This window comes from Embiotoca jacksoni, unplaced genomic scaffold (genome assembly GCF_022577435.1).
Source record: "Embiotoca jacksoni isolate LCO1_2020_lvr unplaced genomic scaffold, fEmbJac1.0.p SCAF_28, whole genome shotgun sequence".
NCBI classification, from domain to species: domain Eukaryota; kingdom Metazoa; phylum Chordata; class Actinopteri; family Embiotocidae; genus Embiotoca; species Embiotoca jacksoni.
The window spans coordinates 211,321-235,021 of NW_027185379.1; the positions used below are offsets into that span (position 1 = coordinate 211,321).

General features: G+C 41.4%; 1 protein-coding gene across 2 annotated transcripts in view; it reads left to right on the top strand.

Annotated features, from left to right (window-relative positions):
- Positions 1–22,836, top strand: part of tyw1 (tRNA-yW synthesizing protein 1 homolog (S. cerevisiae)) — a 34,539-nt gene extending 11,703 nt beyond the window's left edge. For both annotated transcript variants that reach the window (XM_069161292.1, XM_069161293.1), the window contains 8 exons: positions 261–313; positions 427–545; positions 2,185–2,294; positions 6,097–6,274; positions 8,019–8,154; positions 11,068–11,178; positions 17,626–17,793; positions 21,973–22,836. In XM_069161292.1, coding sequence (XP_069017393.1) covers positions 261–313; positions 427–545; positions 2,185–2,294; positions 6,097–6,274; positions 8,019–8,154; positions 11,068–11,178; positions 17,626–17,793; positions 21,973–22,194 — 1,097 coding nt within the window. In that variant the 3' untranslated portion in view covers positions 22,195–22,836. The remainder of the gene's footprint in view (positions 1–260; positions 314–426; positions 546–2,184; positions 2,295–6,096; positions 6,275–8,018; positions 8,155–11,067; positions 11,179–17,625; positions 17,794–21,972) is intronic.
- Positions 22,837–23,701: the final 865 nt, after the last annotated feature.

The following is a 23,701-nucleotide window of genomic DNA, read 5'->3' on the forward strand; positions in this document are numbered from 1 at the left end:
TCACACTTCCAAGTATAAATTGATTTCACAATTTTGAATCATATTGAAGCCAATAAGTTTTATGTACAATTTGTATTCCTGCCCAGAAGTTTGATGGCAGCTAAAACACGTACGAGCTTCCACAACATGAAGCTGACACCCGAGTTGGACTTCAGGCTGCTGCGCTGCCACTTGAAATGATTTTTAAAAGTCACAAAGCTCTCCTGGTTGAAGCAATCCCATTATCACATCCTGGTGTTTGTCTTTATGTTTCTGTTCAGGATATAAACTAATAGGAAGTCACTCGGGAGTGAAGCTCTGTCGATGGACTAAGGTAATAGAATTTACTACTTTCACACATTCCTTTCTCAAGTTTTCACTTCACATTACGATTGTTGTCAGACTGAATGCGTGAATCCCGTTAAAAGTGTTGTTTCTGTCGGTTAGTCCATGTTGCGAGGACGAGGAGGTTGTTACAAGCACACTTTCTACGGCATCGAGTCGCACCGCTGCATGGAGACGACGCCCAGCCTCGCCTGCGCTAACAAGTGCGTCTTCTGCTGGAGGTTCGTTATCACTTGTTTTCACATCATTTGCGAGAGTCCTGAGAAGTTGTCGTGACCTGCGTGTTAGCAAGAATGTGACGTATCATAACACGGCGGTTGAAATTTCATATATCTCAATACTGTCTGCAAGGTAATAAATTGCCTTTTTTTTTTTTTTTTTTTTAACACGATTTTAGGAACATTTAGACAGTATACACAATTTCCTGTCTGAAATACCAGGAATCTTTGCACATAAACTATAGATTACAAAACGATTAGTCTTAAGAATTGATTTGGAAATATAACCTGACATTGTAACAGTGAAGTGTGTCTGGACCAGAGTTACTAGTTGCTCCCCATCACTTAAAGTGTTTACTTCTTCCACTCTGTTCTTAAGTTTGGATGAGACCAGACTTTACTCCAACATTTAGTTGTTGTTCTTTAGTATTAATTTTGCTATATACTGATTTAAAACGCTGATAAAGTGAGATGTACTCGCGCCACATTACCGAAGGTTGTGCTTTTCAAGATTAGGAAAGATTGCCTGCCTGTTTTTTTCCTTCTTGTCTAAACCGAACTCGCTCGGTGCATTACTCAAGACCGCTGCCTGTCAAGAGAGGGAGGAAAGCTCACGACCAGAATAACTCCCAAGGCCTGAACGTGGACACTGATTCATGGTGTCACCGGCGAGATATCGGACCTTTTATTCCTTCAAGCTCCATTTGAAAAGGCGACTCTGTTGAGCGCTGAAAGGTCGCTGTCAGGACGTGCTGTGGTGAGCTGCTTCCCTGTCGCCACAGATATGCCCGTCGCTCTTAAGGAAGCTATGTGGGGTGACAGGAAATAAGCAACTTCAGGGCACCGGCGCGTCGTTTCTGCCGTCGCCAGCATCCACCTCTCCGTGGCAACAGGTGGCGTTAGATTGTCGTGGGCACCGTGATGCCGGTGTGGGCATATGCATGCGACAGACTGTCTGAAATTTGTGATGCCTCAGGATTTATTTTTTTTTGCTATCGCACATAGACATCACACTCGGGCAGTTAGGAGGTGTTATTAACACCTCTTTTTACAGGAGGATGCATTCCTTCACTTAATATGTTTTTATAGGGTGAGAATACACACACCCACATGAGTCACTTTCATTTTGTGAATAAATATCTTGGATCTTAATGTTTGGCAAGATTGCTCCTCTGATTCAAGTACAATATGATTTTAAACCCTTTTAAATCTTGTAAATGAGTCCAGTCTAATGGCCTTAGTGTGTTTAAATCAGAGAAATGCCTTTGATCCATTCAGTCTGTCGCTTGCTTTATTTAAAGATGGTGCAATGTCTCAGTTTGTATTGGAGCTGGTTTTGAAGCCCAGATTTGTAGTTTATGGTCTCTTTTCCATTGGGAGCCAGAACCATCCATGTGTTTGGGTTTTCCCTTTTTATACTGTGGAAACAAACCGACGCTGCCTCGGACCGAAGCGAACGCCAGCCGGCAGCCGTCGGTGCGGTTGCACTTCAAGACGCTTTGCTTTGGCCTCGAGCCGTGGTCGCTCCTCACTGCTCCGGCAAGCAGGGAACAAATGTTGTAGGAGTAGTTACAATCAGTGTGTCTGTAGTTCGTCCTTATCTGTTGGTGTCTGTACCCCCCCACCCCACCCCCACCTCCAGACATCACACCAACCCCGTGGGCACAGAGTGGCGCTGGAAGATGGACACTGCAGAGAAAATCCTACAGGAGGCTTTGGAAAAGCACCAGAACATGATCCGACAGTTCAGAGGTTGGTGTCCCACAAGGTCCCACATGCAAACACCAGCTGTCGTCCCACGTCTGTGTACACCTGATGGATTTCACACTCTTTTTTTGTCTTGCACCTCTTTTCCATATTGAGTTTGTTGCTCACGACCTCCTGTTGTCCCGTGTTTAATGAGGCAAGACTCAAACACTGATGTTCTGCTGTTTGGTCACACCCTTTCTACACCACCTCATTAATCACTTCTCAACTGTTTAGTGAGATCTTCAACAGGTTAGAATTCGTACTTATTTAAGTTACCTTACTGTTAAGTATTCTAGATGAATTTATCCATATACGTTTCAATTACTTGTCAAAACATAATGAAAAGGCCGAGTGCACTTTTCTAATCTCTGGGGTGATGAAGTTTCCTGCGCTGTCTTACCAAATGGTTCAAAAGCCAAAGACACGAAAATCTCAATGATACAAAACAGAAAAGCAGCAAATCATCATAGTTGAGCTGTAACATATAAATGTTGAGTATTTTTATCAGATAAAACTTATGAATAATTGATAGTCTGCATTTTTTTTTTTTTATCTATTCAATTTTCAGTTGTTGTTTTCTTGTGAACAGCACAAAGGGTTGTTAATATTTTATTACCATTACCATCAAAGACACACACACAACATTAATAGATTCCTCAAGCCTGGTTTTTTTTTTTTTTTTCTCAATTTTGACCATCTTCTATTTGAGTGTCAGCACCGTGGTCTTCTTTAAAAAAAATAATAAAATGTCACCTGCGATGCACACCCTTATATCACATAAAACTATCTATAAATCTTCAAAATCTACAGTACATTGACATCAAGGATTGCTTGGCCAACACACATGGCTGTAGCTTCAGCCAAGTGGTCTGAAGGCCGGCCTTGATCCTGCGCCCCGAGAGTCAAAAAGCCGCCTCTCTAACCTCAAAGCTGCTGCTGCTCATCTCATTATAAAACAGTGAAGCAATTGTACTCTGGGAAATGATATAAAGGCCAAATGCTAGAAGCTTCTGAAGACATATCTTCTTCAAAGGGCTGCTTCATAGCTAATATCATTCTCAGAGCAGTCATCCAGGAGGTATTATAATGCACGTCATCATCAAAAATGTAATTTCCTGAGGTGACTGTAATTGAACTGTAGCACACACATGCTTATGTTGACATACGTTTTTTTTTAGTTCACTGAGTTAATTCTTTTTTTCTTCACAAATAGTATTATACTTTTTTTTGTATGCGAAAAAACTGCAAAAAAGCACATTTCCAACTGTTGTTGCAAAGCAGAACTTTGCAATTCTAAGGCTGTCGTCATCACCTATAATCTTCTTTCCTGCTGCTCTATAAAAGCACATTATGCAGCCTTCAAGGCCATTTATAACCGACAGTGATACATTTTACTCTAGCGCAATGGACTATCCATGCAGAACCTTCAGAAAGGCTGGTGCCTGCTCTGACTGCATGAGGCTCTTTTGTAAAAATGTCTCATCAATAGCAGTTTGAAATGCAGCGCAACCGTTTATTATTTAAGTTATTAGTCACCATTTAAAAGTGATTTTTGTTTTTTTCCTTATTACCCTGCAAGCTGTCTGTTAATTCTTTGCTTGTCCAACTCTCGATAATCTGAACCTGTTAATGTGATTAACGACACCTAGAAATCCTTCATATAAAACAGCCATTGTTTCAACCGGATGTTTTGTTGTTGAATGTCGCGGTGAAGGAGCATTTCAAACTAGATTTACTCTTTTGAACAACCCGTTTCTTTCTCGGGTCCAACTGTTTCTTGCCACTTGGATCCGTCCCGTATGAGTCTGTGCTTGAGGCGGTGTGGTAAAATTGTCATGAGCGAGAGCCTCCTCGGTGTCACCGTGCAACACAGTCGCATATCAGACAGGAGCTCGGCGTTGTTCTACCTTTGGCAGCTCAGCGAACGCATTAATTCAATATTTTGTTGTGTGATTCTCTTGGCGCCAACATCACAGCACTTTCAATTACTCGAATGACGCGTCCCAGTCGTGCACACTGAACTTGGACACGTCACCCTTTCATCCGAAGCCCAATGGTACGTGCTAGACACCGACCAGTATCACCTGGAAAGGTTTATCACACATCACACATGAAATATTTTGGGTGAAGTTTTGGCGTCGGACCAGAAATATTGCAGGTCGAGTCCAGAAGGTCATTGAAGGTCTTCGATAATAGTTTTGCCTCGAATCAAGTCCGTGGCCCCGAACTCAACAGGGTAACCATCATTAAAACAGTTTTCCATAAAGATCAGATTCTTTCCCGGCCGACTTGATTTTATAGCGTTCCACTTTAGAAATAGAGACTTCTCAAACCATCTCGAGGGAGGGAATCGTCTGAGAATGTAATAAAATGTCACATTACTGAAGTCATAAGATAATGTGCAGTGCCACGACAATGACCCGAAACATTAAAAGCTATTAAGAAGAAGAGCACGAGGTCCTGCAGCAGGGCGAGCCAGAACCAGAGGAACCAGAAGCAGCTAAGAGGGCCGATATCAGCTGTAGGAGTGAAGGATCTGTCAAGAAAACATGTTTGGGTTTGATCTGTTTTCTGCTCTACGACTGTATGAAGTCAATTGATGAATAAAAATGGCATTAAAAGAAAAGACCCCCACTTTTCTTGTAGCGCTGAAAGCTTTTGCCACGTTACTGTATAAATTGAATGTGTGTTTAGACACTCTCCTTGCCGGTCACGTGCACCATCCACCTCCACCCTTTACGAGCTCCATTTAAGTGGGATTCCTCCTGAGGGACGGACGGCCTTTTGACGTCCTTGCAGCTGCTGTGAGATTTAATTTTTACCTCGGCAACAATCACATTACGTGGTTCAACTATAGAAAATGCAAACTCATCAATAATTCATAGGTTTTTTTAAGTATACGAAGGCAAAGGTCCAACATTTTATTTTACTGAGGGTTCACTGCATTTACTATAAAATGAAATAGCATCTGCTCCGAGTACAGCCATGTGGCATTAAACCCCCCCATGATATTGTTTGAAAATTTCCCTGAAGGATTTAATGTTTCTTCCCCTTTATTGTAAAATCTTTCAATGTCATACAACTTTTAATACTTCATGCCGTCAGCAGAAAGCACCTGCACCCCTCTAAATCCTGAAAGGGGACTTGATCAAATCACAAATTCTGTTTTCCAAACAAATACACACATCAATCCTCCTGTTCATTTTCATTGGTGTCATGGTCCCAGATGGTTTTGTTCATTTCTCAAATTTGGTTCCCGCGTGCATCTAATTTATGTCTTCATCCACATATGAACTCGCCTCAATTTGAACAAACCTATTTTCTTTGGCGTAACAACAGCTGATGGAAACAGAGACATGATTCCTCACTCTAAAAGTCGTTTTTCAGAGGAGTCTGGTCTTGGTTGTCAACTATTTTTATGAATGAATCTGTTTTTGTTTTTTTATTGAGTGTTTTATGAGTTGATCCTGTTGAGCTTCTGCTGTTCAGCACCCTGGAGTCGAACCCACGACCACCCAGCGCAGAGCTGAGAGATCGAATGAGTTCTGGTCTTATTCTTATATTCTCATTTCACTAGATGTCCCTCTTGCTCCTCTTTGGTTGTATGTGATTACTAAGTTTGACCTCAAGCTGTTATTTCCCATGGTTTTTGTTGTTGTTGTTGTTGTTGTTTTTTTTACTTTGAATTGGCAGTGCTCTTCTTTATGTTTCCACATGCAGGGCCTCTCGTTTTATTTTTAGGGAAGCATTAATTAAGTCTGACTTCCAAGCAATCATCTAATTCCCTGACCCGTCTCCCCTCCAGGTGTCCCCGGAGTAAAGCCCGAGCGATACGAGGAAGGCTTGGCAGTCCAACACTGCGCCCTCTCCTTGGTGGGCGAGCCAATCATGTACCCTGAAATCAACACCTTCATCCGCCTCCTGCACAGCCAGCGCATCTCCAGTTTCCTGGTCACCAATGCACAGTTCCCCCAGGAAATCAGGTACGGGAACTAGTGGACATTTCCATCTTGTTTGTGTGGGTGTTATAACTGTATTCTGAACTGAGCTGCGAGAGTCGAGGTCTCCGCTCGCTGTGTTCATGTTTGGTTGATGGAGGGTTCACCGTGTACACAGTTCTTGGGCGTATCTTATGCACTCCTAGTAACTGCATGAAAAATTCATAAAAGACAATCCAGCTTCATGTGATATGTACAATCCACACACACACACACACACACACACACACACAGTTCTGCTTTGTACTGAAGGTCGAGGAGGGTTTTTGAGAATCAAGGTTAAAGGTTTTGTGTCTGAAGAAGTAAAAACGCTGAAGTGACCTCAGTGTCGGCGTCTACTCAGCACTCTGTCAACACAGGACTCCGTCGCTGTATATCTCGACATCCCTTCTAGGTTCAGAAGAGGTTTGTGGTTGTTTTGTCCATCAGATGTACAATCTGTGATGTGAAGTCTTAAGACGAAGTGCTGAAAGTGTTTTCAGGGCCGCTGAAAGCATTAGACTGAAGTCGACATCTGTTATATTATTTATAGCGGGAGCTTACATAGATGATACTTTCTTTTTTTGCCTTTATGCTTTATTCCAGGATGAGTTTTTCAGTTGCGTGTTGGATAATAGCTTGTTGTATGTTTGCTGTTCTCTGTTCTTCTAATGGAACCGTGTGTCAGACTTCTGGCAGATATCGAGTCAGATGACCCTCACGGCGGGTTTTTTTCCGCATCGATTTGGCCGATGTGTTGTAAAAACCAGTTGTTTACTTCTACGTAGAAATGATCACAGACTTGTAATGTTGCTGTTCGCAGCCCGACAACCTCCGAGTGATGATACAAAAAGCTATAAATACAACTCTTAAGGGACAATTGTGGTTTAACGCTTCGCATAAATATAAAGTCACAGTCTCCTGTTGGCAGTTTCCTCCCGGTCTCGACTGAGAAACTGTACTTCACTTGATGTATTGGAGGTAATCATTACATTTCCAGATGTTCAGATGGCTCCTGTTATGCCTTTTGAGAGCTCTCACTTCAGATCCACCTGCAAGTTGTCAAAACTCGTACTGACACGCGTAAAATGTCAGCTAACGGTCCTGTCACAGCTGCACTTATCACATCCTCATCGAGCAGGTTGAACGCGAGGACGCCGGCCATCAGCTGTCGTTACCGTCTGCCTGAACGACCTGGTTGGAGATGAGCTGCTGCATTTTATCCGCTTTCTATTTCACAGCTGCTTTGATAAAGGGGAGAGGTTCCTTTTTTCTTTCTTTCTTTTTTTTTTTGTACAGACCTCCACCAGAATTAGAAACTGAATTTCCAGACTTGTACGTGTTGTGTCTTTACTTAATTGCTGCTCTTTCACAGCAAATATTTGAGTCTCTCATTTGACGACGTGATAATGTGGAGCTCAGCCGTGTGAACGTTTCCCATCGTTCTGGTTCTGTTCACCTCTCTGGTGCATCTTTCTGCACAGCTACAGACAATTAAGTTCATGTCTTTCCTTTTTCCATAGTGATAAGAAGCATACTTAATACAACTGCCTGCTTCATAGAGTTGACAGAAACATTCATGTAACTTCAGAAGAATAAAGATGTTTTTTTCTTTTGTTAATATCCACAAATATTGTTTCCCAAACACTTTCTAGATTTTGGTTTTTTTTACCGCTTTTGTCGTCTGACAGTTTCTCAAACTAGATCATTCCCGTCTTCCTTTCTCCTCCACATTTCCTCTCTACTCCAGGACGTTGGTGCCAGTTACTCAGTTGTACGTTAGTGTGGACGCCAGCACCAAAGACAGTCTGAAGAAGATCGACCGGCCGCTTTTCAAAGACTTCTGGCCTCGCTTCCTGGACAGCCTGAAGGCCCTGGGAGAGAAGGTAAGCTGAGCTGTCACTTACTTTGCTTTCCACCCAGACAGGTGAGTGGTTCAACTGTCTTACTCTGATGGAAGATGATGCTTAAAAAGAATCTGCTGAGTCAAATCTACCTGGACAAAAAAAAATAAAAACAAACAATACAACTATAAAATAAAGAGAAAACGGGGATTGATATTCACAAGAAGTGAAAAGCTGAGATTTTAAATGATAATTATGTCGTAGACGGTTCGTTAAAATAACAGCTTTCATGAATTGAGGTTATGTCACTGTTACAGTCTGTACAATTTAAGTAACCTCAACCTGTAAATATGAGCACATATTGCCCCCCTGATCAAAATAACTTATTACATCAGCTGTGATTAAGTCTATTTTCTTGCCCAGCCTGACTAATTTGAAAGTGGTAAATTAATTGGGTAATTTTCTGCAACATGTTTCTGCTTTGGATTCTGTAATTAGCTGTAGAACAATTTTTCCCTTGGAAATTACTCTTGATTAATAATCTTACAGCTGGGTATTTTTCCTGTTACTATCATCTCGCTGTTCGTACCCGTTTTCAAAGGATTTTTTTTTATTTTTTATTGTACTTATGTGAAGTTCTATATATTTCTAGATATTAGTTGGCTACATACTGTATGTGTGATTGCATAATTGCCGCGAGTTGATGAGCATCTTGGCTAAACCAAAAAAATGTAATGAGAGCGGGGACACTTGTGACGGCGCACCTGTTTAATCAGCCGAGGAGCCCCGCGGCATCCTGGGAGCCCCGCGGCATCCTGGGTGCTTCTGCCAATTAAAGGCGCCGCAGAAATGTCAATAGTCTTATCATTTTCTCTCGAATGCATCATTTGCTTTACTCCCAGCTGAGAGGAATGAATACACGTTTTGCACATTGTTTATCTTGACGAGATGTAAAGCCTGCGAGAGCATGTGCATGAAGATTATGTTACTTAACATAAAGTTCACATTTACAATACAATCTGTCATTTCAACCTAAATGAAAAATGTTGTTGCTCATCCTTTACAGATGAAGGCTCTTGCTTCTTCTGCTGGCACTGGCTTGTGTGAGGGTTGCTGATAAGAATCCCCATCATTTATTTATGGAGCTAACCAGATTAAAAAAAATTTTTTAAAATCCACCGTTGAGATTTAAAGTTTAAAGAGTCACCTGAATATTATTGTTTCTTTTTTCACCGTGTGTTTAGTTTTGTGGGATTTCTAATGTTTTAATAAGCCTCCATAGCAGTGGACACTTTTATTATGTTCTGTCACATTGCTCCTAAAAATGCCCTGAATAGTAAAGACATTTTTAAAAGATTAGTTTTGATCTTCTCTCAGACTTATTGACTTTTGATTTTGACCTCCTGTGCAGATTCCCTTGTTTTTAGTTGGAATGATTCAGAGCAGCTGATGAAAACTGGAGCTTCAATTGAGCTCTCGAACACAGATGTCTGTATTTACCAATTCCCATGTGATGACAGTAAGATGCCAAAAATGACAAGAAGCCATTTAAACCTTTTAACAAGTGTGAACTGTGTTGCAGCGGTTTAAAAAAAAAAAAGAAAAAAAAGAAGTGCATCCAATAGTCTTCCACGTCATTTAATCATTTGTGAGAAGAGGGATAGTCCATTACCACGTCCTGCATCGAGCCACGAGGCCACTTGTGTAAATCGATTCTCTCCGTTAGCGCGTTTTGTAGAGAGGGGGAGAAGAAACAAAAATGGGACTTCGGTGAACAACCAAACGACCTTGAGAAAGATGTGAGCTATAAAATCTCTGAGGGAGCCTCCGTTGCACCTTTCTGTAATGAGCTCGTTTCCCCTTGTTCAATGCTTTAGCAAGCAATGGACAAACTCATTACTACTCCGGGGGACTGCCTGGTTTGAGGCAATTCACCAGTGATGGATCATCACGCTGTAATTGCGTTTAGATCACCGTTTTCACTAAACCTCAGCAGAAATATATCAATGGCCACCTGCTGAGGTCGGCACAAATAACAGGGGCATCTTAAAAGAATCAATAGCCTGACAATAAATGGTAACCGTTGGTGACAGCAAAGTCCTGCTGGACTTCAGAATTACACTTTTGTCCGCCGGCACATTAACTGCGTCCTCGGTGGCATCTCGTTATTTTGAATAAAGCTTCACAGTCTGACAGTCGGAGGATCCATCAATCAAGAGAATTACTTTTAAAGTTGTCAAAAATGTCTTCACGATATCGGGGTTTCCTGACTCGGCGTTCTCATGAACACAACACACGTCAGACATCCTGAGGATGACACCAAATCTCCAAACTCCATGTTGTGAAAATGTCAGCAAACCTCAGCCTTTTACGACTTTGTCTCTGGATTCGGTTTCTGGCGTGAAATATTATATATATGAATTCTTTTATTTAACGTTTTTGAAGAGTGATAATCTGAATTATTGGCCTCGTTGTGGCAGTTTGACAAAATGTGAGGCACGGTTTTGGCACGGTTTTGGCCCGTCGGTGTATTCAGATTAAATTAAAAGTAGAGCCCTTGATGTTGCTCATATTTTATAATTATCCCTTTCCCTACTGGGCTGAAAGGACCCAGTGTTACAGATAACCGTCCGGTGCGAGAGGAGGACGGCGAGGAAACGTGGGAACGAGTGCACGCTCTCTCCTCCCGCTGCCGTTTGCTGGTTTCTCGGTATTAACCATTCGTCGTGTCACGTGTGCGTCCAATCCTGTTTCTGTCTGATCGTCTTTCTTCCTCTTCATCACATCGGTTTAAAGCCGTCGACAAGACACGGTGTGAAAAGATCTTGTTACAAAGATGAATCGGTACTCGTTTAGTCCATTAAATACACACACTACAGAAATATCATGTGTATGTATATAACCTTTACGTTTGGACACCTTCCATGGATCCCACACCCCTCTTTGTCTTTCCAGAGACAGAGGACGGTGTACAGACTGACGCTGGTGAAGGCCTGGAACGTGGAGGAGATGCAGTCCTACTCTGAACTCATCGCTTTGGGCCAGCCGGACTTCATCGAGGTCAAGGTACGACTCGGCAACATTTGCACGATCCTCCTCTTTTCTCAGCTAATCTTTTGCTTTATTATTGAAGCAATATATTATTTAATCGTTTCTACGCCTATAGAAAGGTGCCTGAAGAAGAAGAAGAAGAAAAAAAAAAGAAAAGCTGATCAGAATCATTAAAACGTTATATTTTGGAATATGAAACGCATCCTGAAAAACGGCACCAATTCTCATCAGTTTGACAGTTTCTCATTAGATCTGACCCCCTGCTGACTTGATAATGTTGAGATGAGGCCTGTGTGGCCAGAGGTCCTCTTGTTCTTCTCTCCACTAATGTTCTACGTAATTGTGACTGAATGAAATCGAGACGCCTCCCGACTGGATACGAATCTGAAACGTTGTGAAAGTGTTGTCACGGGCCTCTATATGTCAGCGTTTAGAAGTGGGATAGATCGCTGGAGTGGTGGTCTGCGAACCGCACCGACCTGCTGCTGGTCATTGCTGGTATTAATAGTGTGGGAGGAGGCCACCTGGTGGCAGTCTGAGCTGTTGTTGTCATGGCGACGAATGTGCCTGAATCTGTGATCACTGTTCAGTGAGCGGCTCATCAACTTTGTCGTAGTAGTAGTGTGTTGGAGTGGATCCAGTGAATTGTGTTTGCTGCACTAGTTCAGACCTTTGCACCGTTACACTTCCTCTACTACATCATATTATGTTTTGACCTCATTAATACATGAGGTGAAATTAATGCATGAAATAAACTCTCTGAAATACACAAAAATCTAATTTAAGCACTTTGGCTTTTTACCTGAAAGGAATTAATTATTTATTAATACGCTTTTATTTTTGCCTCTGCGTCTCATGTGGCTGATGCATTATGATTTCATCGTTTCTATCCGTTCTGTGTCACAGCTCATGCTTTATTGTAAATATGAATTTGTTTGTGGTCCAAAATGGTTTTGAAATTATGACTTGCTGGTCTAAATGAGCTTTTGCGTATTAAGCAGCTTCCTTTTCTCCGATAGATCTGACAGGCTGTTCACAATGATCTGTTTTTTTATTCTTTGTAACCCTCTTGTAGGATGTATTTCTTTAATATTGCATGTAGTTCACTTTTGATGTCCCTCTTTGACTTAATGCTGCCTTTGAACACAAAGTTAGAGATTTTATCCTCGGTTCCTCATGAACACTGCCACGCTCTATAATAATAATAATAAAAATAATAATCATTCATAATCCAGAGCGCATCACATTACTGCGCTCCTTGACAACAGAGCTCCTCCACTGGACGGTCTCCGCTGGGATCTCGCTGCTCCGAGCTGTTGCTTCCTTTAACCTTCATTTATCCGGACTGGGTTCGCTCAGCTGAATGAAACGTGTTTCTCAGTTACACTGAATCCCACCTGGGAACTGCCCGGCGGCACAAGTTGTTATCTGTCCGCCAACTGCAGACCAAAGCGCGTGTGGGTTAAGGGTCTTGCTCAAGGGCATCTTACCAGTACGTGTTACATTAGCGAGGCTGATGCCAACATACGGCGTTTTCACTAATTCTTTCAGCATATCACTCTTTTATAATAATAATAATAATAATAATAATAAGCTAATAATAATAAGCTTTTATAATATACTATAAAAGATAACGTGATGAAAGAGTGAACCTTGTGTTTGTCTCCTGTCTCTACAGTTGTGTAGTGGTTCACTCACCTTCCCCTCGTCTCTCTACTTCCATCCTTCCTCTTCTGTTGTTGCTCTGTTGCACTCCATGTCGCCATTTGCTTTATATGCCAAAGCAATTTTTTTTTTTTTTTTTGCCATCTGTGCAAAAGTACATTTGACCCGCCGGGACGACAAACAAACGCTCGTCTGTCTTCACCTTTCTCTCCTCTTCACTGAGTGTTTTATTGCTTCTTAAGTAAACAGCAACTTGCTTCAAGCAAATCTTCGCTCCGCGATTGAGTTTATGATGAGCTGTTAATGAGACACACACACACACACACACACACACACACACACACACACACACACACACACACACACACACACACACACACACACACTTCTAAATCCAACTTGTCCACTGAGACTGTTTTGTTTTTCCTGTTAAAGGTTTCTCATCGTTGTATATTGATCCACCATTTAATTACGTCAGCGAGAGAAAAGTAGTAACGAGACAGCTGGGAGCACCGGAGCACCGGAGCACCGGAGGACCGGACTGGACCGGACGCGTAATCAGAGCCGCTCATCCGCCGTGACCGCACGGCGACTTCACACGCCGACATGTTAAAGCTTCGCTCACGTATTTTTCTATTTTGCTTCCAATTATCGTGCAGAGAAAGGCCCATAATTCTCTTTTTTTATTTTATCCAATGTAAAAAAAAACAAAAAACATCCTTGTGAAGTGAATATCTTCATTATCACATCATTATTTTAAGAGACTTTGTCGACCGTTATTCTTTTATGATAGATTGCATTTGAAGATGCACGTTTAATGAAGAAAAGTAATGGAGTCCTACTTCCTCACAAACACATGCACACAATCTAGTTGTAACGAGTCCTAATTTATTTTCATATTTGATTCTCACATTTGTCCCATATTCAGGTCTAAAGTTATTTATTATTCATCTCGTTGTCTTTGTACAGTTAAATTGTAAGTATTTAATTCTCTGACCTTCAGAGCAGCGTAAGTCCCAGTCAGATCCTCCTTCATCCTGAGGATCAATTATTAAGCCGTCTCTCTGGCACAAAAGTAAAGGGTCACTGTCAGAGTGAAGTCTCACTTGCTTTCTGATCTCTTGCGTCTCTTCTTTTCCCCTTAATTATCTCCTCGGTGTGCTTCTTATCTTCCTGACCGTGAGCAGTATGTATACTGTCCCTCTCCGAGCACATAAACCCGTCTGGCTGCTGAGTTTTGGTCGAACTATCGACTTCGGCGTCACGAGTCCAGTAATTAGTGCGTCCCGTTAAACGATACACTCGGCACATAAGACGCACTTTTTAAATTTAGATTATTCCATGTATCATCAGTTTTGTTCAAGATTACAGAAAAAGAGATTGTTTTTCATAAACACAGTAATTTTGAGTGTTTATGCAAATTTAAATACAAGTGTGGTGCTTGGATAGTAATTAGTAAAACTTTAGAAACTATTTGAAAATCCCGATCAGAATTTTGATTATAATCATTTGGAAGCCGCCTCATTTATTCAGATTTGTCTATTGATTTTTCAACCATCTGTGTTGTGAATGCGTTCGATCGAGACGAAGCGTGAATCTGTAACGATGATGAATTGCGTCGGCGTGCGGCGTTGTCCACCGTCCCCGAAAGAAAGAGCTTTGTTGTTGGCCCATTTCATTATTACTTCATCATCTGGTTTGACGCAACACACTCTGCTCGTGTAATTTACCATCTGCTGTCCAATTGTTATCCGAGGTTTGATTTATCATCTCGGTGCGACATCAATATCACTTACCTGCCACTGGTTCGGGAAGGAAAGGGATGAGATGAGAGCAAAGATGTGAATGTACAGCGATGAGTTTGGTGCATGTTGCACACAGCGAGCGGCGCCTCCACCATCAACATTAACGGTTTCCACTGAGGGCGAAAGACTCGCGTCTCTCGTCCTGTCGCTCCGTCTCTCCCTCGAACTCATCGCCTCCTCGGTTGAGACGGAACGTTTATTCCCTCCACGTATCTCAGAAGATCTCTTCCCATCTCGTGCTTTTTTTTTTTTTTTCTTCCTCCCTCTTCCTGGTGATTTATATCGAGTCCTAGATGGTTGATCTCTATTCAAAGGGCCTCCGGGCGAGGCTGATAACTCCCGAGGTCTCTCATCAATTCTGTCCAGCGTCCCCCCCCCCCCCCCCCCCTCACCTCCTACACCCCTCCCTCTATTTCTCCAAACTGAGCCCATGAAGATACACTTTACTTTCTGTTTGTGTTTTTCTTTGTGAAATGAATTCACAAGCACCCCCCCCCCCCCCCTCTCCACTCCACCCCCACCCTCCCACCACCACCCCCGCAAGACACATGTGGTGAAGTTAGCGAGGAGCCGGAGACCCCCTGCTGCTTCAGACTGGAGATGTGAAAGGCATCTCTGGAAATAGGTGGACCTATTAAAGAATACGGCCCATTGTGTAGTGTGTAAGTGAATGCTCCAAAATCAAGAGTGGCACTTTTAATGGCGTCTTATGAAACGTTAAGAGACGACGGTAAAAAGCTGCGTGAAGGTAAATGAGAGGTAAACAATAATCAACAAATAACGAAGCATTATGTAACTCGTTTTAAAACATTTCCCCAGTTTATTTATTTTTCCTTCATATATTAACAGCACTTTATTTTCCACTAGACGTTCAACATAATGTTTACCGCCAACTTGTCAAATGTGTTTTTCTCGTGGGGTTTATATCTTTAGGTAATACTTTTATCTTTACTTGGTTTCCTCGGTTCTCGCCAACGCTCAGAGGAAACCGTTCACCTCGTGACCTTCAGATTCTGGACGTGACGTTTTGGAGAGTATCGCGTCATCACAGGAATATGATGCGGTGTTTGAAGTGTGAAGCTTGTGTGAGATTTTAGAAATGGCCGGCCGGGTCAGTTGGTTCGTGCAGGTGTTTTTATATTTACAGAGTTTTTGTTGGTGGCTGTTCTTGGAGAGTTCACCGTTACTAGAAGAACCTGATATTTAACACGCTCACAAACAGACGCAGGCGTGGATGCTCCCGTTTCTCTCCGAGATACCTGGGTGAGGATCACACGGCCTTCCTGGCCAACAGATCAGAGAGTTACAGTAGCACAGCTGCTGCCTTGGCGCCATCACAGCATCCTGACACACGGGTGACACACTGGGTCTGTGTGTGTGTCGGTGTATTTGTTTGGCTATCTTTGTGAGGACATTTTGGCCAGTCCTTCCCTCAAAAGGCTGTTTGAGCGTTCAGACTTGGTTTTATGATTTAAGATTAGAATCAGCTGTGCACTGGGAGGGAGGTCAGTCAGTCGAGATGGTTCAGGTTTGGCCGAAGGGCCGAGCAGATGCATCATGGGAGCTACATTTCTGTGTACAAAGATTTGAACTTGGTAAGAGATGCTGAAGGAAACCAATTTTGACTCATTTTAAATTCTTAATATTTGCACTAAAGGGAAAACCCTCCTATAAATAAGCATCCCAAACAAAGCATTGCACCCGTGTGTATTACTTTGGTGCTTCAGTTGGAGCGCAGCTGCAATGCTGCTGTCGACAAGCACAACACCACATTCCTATCATGCAGTGCAGCGAAGCCTGAAGAGTGAATCCTATATAAAAAGTACATGCTACCAAAAGCAGAAAGCATTATACATGAATGAACTACATGAAATACAGGAATTTTACACATTGCTGCTTCGGTTCTTTGGTAAAGTGATCTGACCAACCAATGCTTTGGTTTTTGGCATAATTTCTCCAACACAGATATATTACTTAGTGTTGATATTTTTTTTTTATTGCGTACTTTCTATACTATACGGGAACATCTTGCAGCTTTGTTTGCTGATTCAACATTGATGCTCACAGAAATTCTGAAATATTAAACCCATACGACTTATTCATTTTCCAAATCAGCCGCGTCGACGACCTCGTTAATGTTTTCGGTGTGTGATTCAAAAGCTCTGCCGGTGAGACGAGTTATTAATACAAAGGTCAGTCCGGGTTTGACCGCCTCTACGGCGAAACATTCAAATATATTTGCAGAACAGCTCGACCCAAACGATTGTTCAGGGAGCTTAAGTCCAAATACTCCTTGAGTTTATGTTAAAAACAACAACCTGGTGATGAATGTAGTTGATGATGCAGGTCTCGTATTGAAGATTCTTTCAGTGCGTTTTCCTTCCTCCTCATCACTTGTAACCACAACACAGATTTAGCCACTATTGATCAGAAGACACTCAGCGGTCATCCTGCTGGTTTGATTGATTTCATGTCAATCTCTCTCTCTCCAGCAGGAAGGGAGATTATATCGGCCCACACGTTTACTAGTGATTTCCAGCAGTTGTTGCTGTGCATCAACCCTTTTTTATTTAACTTTTTTTTTTTTTATCATACATGATCAGAATTAGTAACATTAGTTAGATTGAGAAACCAAAGGGTCAAAACAGTTGAACCATAAAACTCGCTGAATAAAATCCTATTGAACAGTTGTGCAGCTGAAAGAAGGAAGTAAAAATTAATTTTCTCATGGTGGGTAGACTTTTATTTATTTATTTCTTTTAGCCCAAGTGTATAAAATTCAAATGAGGAACCTTTTTTGTAATAAGCCACTTGTCTGATTTCGAGGACTTTGACGCTCTGACTAACCAGCACATTTTATTCCATGAAATAATAACCGAGGATCAGATGGCCGTCGTCCGTGGGTAAAGAACATCTGGTGGGTATGGACATGGTGCAGCTCCGTCTTCCCTGTGCTGTGGTTGTGATGGTGTTGATGTGTGTGTGTGTGCAGGGTGTGACCTACTGTGGGGAAAGCTCTGCCAGCAGTCTGACCATGGCCAACGTCCCGTGGCACCAGGAGGTGGTCTCCTTCGTCCGGCAGCTGGCGGCCATGTTGCCTCAGTACGAGATCGCCTGCGAGCACGAGCACTCCAACTGTTTGCTCATCGCACACACGAAGGTAGGAACTCGGCTTCAGAGTGTCGGGAAGCTTTTCTCACGTGAATGTAAAGCAATTTGAAGTTGCCACTTTGGAAAGTTTCTTTTTTTTTTTTTTTTTTATTTCTTTATTTCGTTGTCTCATATATTTTGTAGAACCAACTGTTTCAGCAGGGAGCATTTAACAGTAGTTGAAAAATAATGGTTGCTTGTAGCCTTTGCTCATTTTAATAAGCTTACAAATGGGATGTAATGAATTTGTAGTAATTCCTGCCAGAGATTGTGACGGGTTCAGAAGATGAACTGTTTATTCTTGTTTTACACGTAAAAACGGGGACTCAAATTTAGCAAAATATCTTCCGACACAATAAATAGACTTGCAAGAAATGTATTTAGTTGGTCATAGAGGGTTAAATTCATAATATCTGACCTGATACATAAAAAAATAAATATATATGTATATGTGAAAGCTGTGACTTTACCCTCCACTTATTCACGAGCACCAATCATCGCGCCGCACAACTAAATCAGGAAATAGTTTTAGTTTCAAAATAGTTTGTGTGTATAATTTGAAGTGAACTGATTATCTCACATGCAGTATTATTATTATTATTATTATTATTATTATTAGTATTATTATTAGTATTAGCTCCAACTTGCTGGCTACACTGTCCTGCATCAGTTGCCCCAGACGGTGGATGCTGCGATAGCATCCCTTCACACATCATGTTGAATAATGTGAACATGCTGATATTTGTCGTCTTCTGTTTTGATTTGTTTTGTTCATTGGTTGTTTTTTTTAAACACAAACACGTACATCTTGTCACATTTTGCATTCATCATCTGTCAAAGTAGCGTTTCAGACAATTCTCAAGCTCACTGCGGGTTCCTAGTTTTTTACATTGGTATTTTGATTTTGTCTCGTTTTATAATTTAGTTTTCTGCTTCCCATATTTTTGAAGTATGAAACCATCCGAGTGGTTTTAGTCTGGCACAGGTTCACCGCCCAAGAAACTATCAGTCAACGGTGGGTTCTGCCAAAGCAGCTGTCTTATCGATTATTGATGAAAGATGATTAATCGCCGTCTTGGCTGTGTTTGATGGAGTAGAGCCAACAGGGACGGATTAGATCCTCTAATTGAAGAGTTCAAACTGGAGTTTTGAAGTTGCACACGTTATATGGCAAAGACAAACCCAAGAAATCTGCTGGGGATATAAATATTTATTAGAACTGCTAAAAAAAAAATCTTTTATTTTGATTTAAAAAGCAACATTAATTTGGTGTCAAGGGTTTTATAAAAAGATGTACAAAATGTTGCAGGTAAAAAATGGACTGACTCACTTTACTTGTGGCTAATTGTCTGAGAAAATGCAATTATGTGGAAAATTCTGGCAGTTGCTGCGTTTCTCTCTTCTAACTGTCAATTTATAGTAAATCATGATTCAGAGCTTTATGATTAAAATTACATTTATTTAAATACGGATATTTGTGGCAAATTTGTAAAGGTAGAAATATCTAAATAACTAGCGGATGGATTGTCCTTGAATGTTGTCGCAGCATTCGTGGTCGCCAGACTTTTCCTGAAAGCTTTTAGTTTTCCAATTAGATTTACATCCATAGTTTGTGAAGGATTGCCATGAAATTTGTGACATGCATTAATGCTGCTCAGTCATTTTTGTGATTGCCTTTGTTATTTAGTGAACATGGTAAATATTACACCTGCTTAGCATTCAACATGTGGAGTTTATTTTTTTTTTTTTTTGCTTACTATTAAAAGCGTCTTTGCCATTCGTGCAACTGCTTTAAAAACATGAATTCATTGTCACCTCCTCGCCTCCAGCTGTCAGTATGTCCGTAGTACACTCACACCAGCTCTTCATCTCGTCCCTCTTCCTGCTCTCAGATTGCAGCGTTGGTGCTCGACGCCGTGGAGCTCGTTTAATAGCAGCTCTGATTTTTTAAAAACCTTTTAAAGCATCTATTTGAGCTTTTCTAGACAAAAACAGGAGAGGAGCTTCAGTTTTCAACACGTAACATCGTGACAAGAAAGTATAAATCTAGATGAATAAAATAGTAAATTATAACATGGGAGGGATAATTGCATAAACTCGAATAAAACTTGAACAGAAAAGCACATATAATTAACCGTATTTCCCCCGTTGATACTCAGACTGGCTGCGAATCACCTGAGAGAAGAGGTTGTCGGCAATTCAGGTTTGAGTGACAAGTCGTACGCTCGGTTGTTAAGGACGACGGGTTGAAAGGTTCACCGGGCGCCGGGTACAATCCCACAAAAGCAAAGATATAAAGCTAACATGACGACAAAGAGTCAGAGAAAGGTCTTGAGTTATTCACAATGGCTCACGTGTCATCTGCAAGAACCTGAAATGACCTTTTAATGTAGTGGAATGATTTCATCGCTGCCCTTCAACGTACCGAAGCACACGAGAGTCAACCGGGTCGAGCTTTTGAATATTCAGATCAAGACAATGAAACGAAAGGTAAACTAGCTTTCGTTTCATTCAGTTTAACATTCAACATTTGACTCAACTGTTCAACTCGTTTTGGAAAGGACTGTATATATATTAAAATTTTAGATGCAGAAACCAAATTGTAAGTAGAGCAAAGGACAAAGACGCAGTCGAGAAAGAAAGGGGAATTGAGAATATAATTAATATTCAAAAGTTTAATCAAAAAAACTGGAACCTTCGGGATGAATGATTTTTATGTAAATATTTACCACTGGGTATGCGCGGCACGCTGCTGTCTCCGGGCCGTCATCAATAATCCAACAGACGGGGAACTGAAGGCATTTTTAGGTCCCGGAGAGCTTAATGTGCTGCGCTGTCGTCGGTGTCCTGAATATTTTCATGCAGGAAGAGAATCCAGAATTTAGAGTTTGTAATGTTAACTTGTGTCACAGCAGAGTTTAATATGCATCCAAGGAGAGGACATTTGTCCTGTTTTGTCATCATCATCATCATCATCCTCAGCTCCTGTTCGATCTCTGGGATCCTCTCATTTTGTAGGCATGCAGACGTCCGTCTCCGTCTCTTTCTTTCCCTCATTTCCGTCTCCCAATTTTGTTTTCTTCCACTTCAATGCATCTCCTTCCATTTACCGTGACGATGGTGCAACACAAAAAGAAAACGCCCGGATTCTCCTGGACGGCATCAGTACGCTGGTTATGTTTCAAACTCCAGATGAAGTCATGCCGTTTGGACCAAAACACGATGTCAGATTTATTCATGTTTACGTTGAGGAACAAAAATATCTTTAAAGCTGCATCAGAAAATGCTCATCGAGCCCTTCGGGTCTTGTGATGGTACAAAATGTCATTATGTTTTGTTTGGTTTTTTTTCAGTTTAATTTAAAGGCAGATGAGATCCGCTGGTCAATAACGCGTCTTCGTACGAGACGCCGTCCTCGTCTCTCCGGGGGATCTTCAGTCCACCGGCTCCTTCCTTCTCTTCCCGTCTCTGCTTTGTAGCTCAGAGACTGAAATTGTTTACAAAAATTCCAGCTGAACAAATCTAATGTTTTCTCATTACCAGAAGCCGTAGCTCTCAGTAGACGCCACTTTCATTTGTCATTTTTTTTGGACCATTTCTTCAGCTTCATTAGCGATGCAGCGTTTGTCTAAAGGTTGAGACGGCGTCGACGGCCTCAACGCTCCCTCAGCGAGGCGTCGGCTCCAGAAGGAAACTCTTTAACTGGACAAATAACTTTTTCTTTTTCTTTTTTTAATCACAGTAGGAAGTGCAATTTGGTGGAAGTTTGAGACTTTTAAAAAAGCACTCATGGGGCTCGGACCAAAGCAGCCATGGACCCGAAAGACCTTTTTAAAAGCTAAATGCTGAGAGCTAAAAGCACAACAGTTGTCCCCGGCGACGTGGCAGTTTGCGTCCAGTTATAGCTTATTAAAAAAAGTTCAAAAAAACACAGCTGAGTCATTTTAAAGATCAACACTTTGAACTTCAGCTCAGAGATTCATGTTTTATGTAACACGTGCTCGCTGCTTTGCTTGCTCTGTCTTTTTTTTTCTCAGTCACCTAACAAGGGAAACACGGTATTCAATCAACTGGAGAGCACTGTTGCATGCTGGGAAACAACACTTCAGGCTCCCGGTTTAAAGAAAACAAGCAGGCTTAACGAGGCCGAGGGATGTTGGAAGGGATGTTTACCGTTTGTTTCTCCCAGTTCAAGGTGGACGGCGAGTGGCGGACGTGGATCGACTACGAGCGTTTTCAGGAGCTGGTCCGGGCTCACGAGGAGAGCGGAGGGCAGCGGAGCTTCTCGGCCTCGGAGTACACAGCCAGGACCCCCAGCTGGGCGCTGTTCGGAGCCCCCCAACAAGGTTTCGACCCCGTCGACACTCGCTTTCAACGGCGTAACAAAACCAAAGACATCTCCGGATGCTGACGGACGAGGTAGGATGAACAGAGCGAGTCCTGATCTTTGAAAACGATGAAGGATAATAAGATTCAGTGAGTTTTATTTCCACCTTCTTGGAGTTTCACATTTTTATTTTTTATTTTTTATTTTTTTTATGTCCACAGCTGCTTTCGTTCTCATGTGGACCTAAACTCTTTCCTTTTTTTTTTAAATCTACAATTTGCACCTTTTTTTAAATAATTATTATTCATTCCAGAATGATATTCCTGCACTGATTTTCTAGACATTCCCCCCCGACATGAGTTCACGTGTGTTTTTGCTTTGTACGTAGATCTTTGATTCGTCACACGTTTTGAAGAGGTCATAATTATAAATGTCAACGGCTTTGATCTTTATAATCATCTTGCAGCATTTGGGAAAATTTCACGTGGTTTCAGTTCAACCTGGTGGCGGCTTCATCTCCTCTAATATATTTATAATCCATCTAGTGAACCTTCACCAAACGTTTATGCAAATCCAGATGTAAAAATCAAGACCATTTTAATTTGTTGCATGAAATTGTTGATGTAAATGTTTAAGTCCATTTTGTTTTCTGAGCTGTGTGATGCAGCAGCGCTGCCCTGTTGGGAGAAAATGGATATATCACTTTAATAAATGAATTTGGAAAAATGTGCTTTGTCATTTTTTGAATTTCATTTAAACAAATGTCAAACTGTATTTCTGACAGTTTTCTGGGCTGAACATCAAAAGACAAACAAATGGAGCAGAGTTGAAGTTTTAAAGTAGCTTTTTTGTTGTTGTTGTTGTTAAAGTTGACCAGATCCACGATTTTGGAGAATACAGAATGAAAAGGGAGAAAGATGAGTTAAATTAAATGTTATTTTCAGGACCATTTTCTCTTTATTGTTGCAGACAATAGCTTCATTTTCCAAATATTTAAAAATGCACAAGCGGCAGATCGCAAAAGTATAATATGAATAATTCATAATGTGAACGCGTGCAGTGATAACTTTTAAATGAGAAATGTGTTTTTATCATTCTTAAGCAATCCTCTCAACCCCAGAGACAAATAATTCATAATTAAAACCAACAGAAAAGATTACAGGAATAATTATTTCAACAGAGTGTGTGCGTGTGATTTGTGGGACGAATGACAGAAGACAGAAAGAGAAGAAGAGGTTTTTTTTGTCCTCCATAACTTTGTGATTCAAGTTTTCAGAAGTTTTCATCAGGCACCTGAAGGACTGGAGCACTCGGATGTAAAGTGTCTTTTCAAAGCGAAGAGCCCAAAGGATACAGAAGACATCTTTTTTCTTTTTTTTTAGGCAGCTAGAAAATAGAATCTCTTTATTTTAAATGATTTTTTTTTCAGTTTGATATGAATTTCAATTTGAGTCTTCGGAGACCGATGAAATAAGAGCAGGCGTTGGTGACGGTGGGCATCGGTGTGATTTCATGTTCGTCAGATCGTAAAAAAAAATATCTGTTCAACTGCTCGACCCATTACTCAGTCCTGCGTGTGCTGGACTGTTTA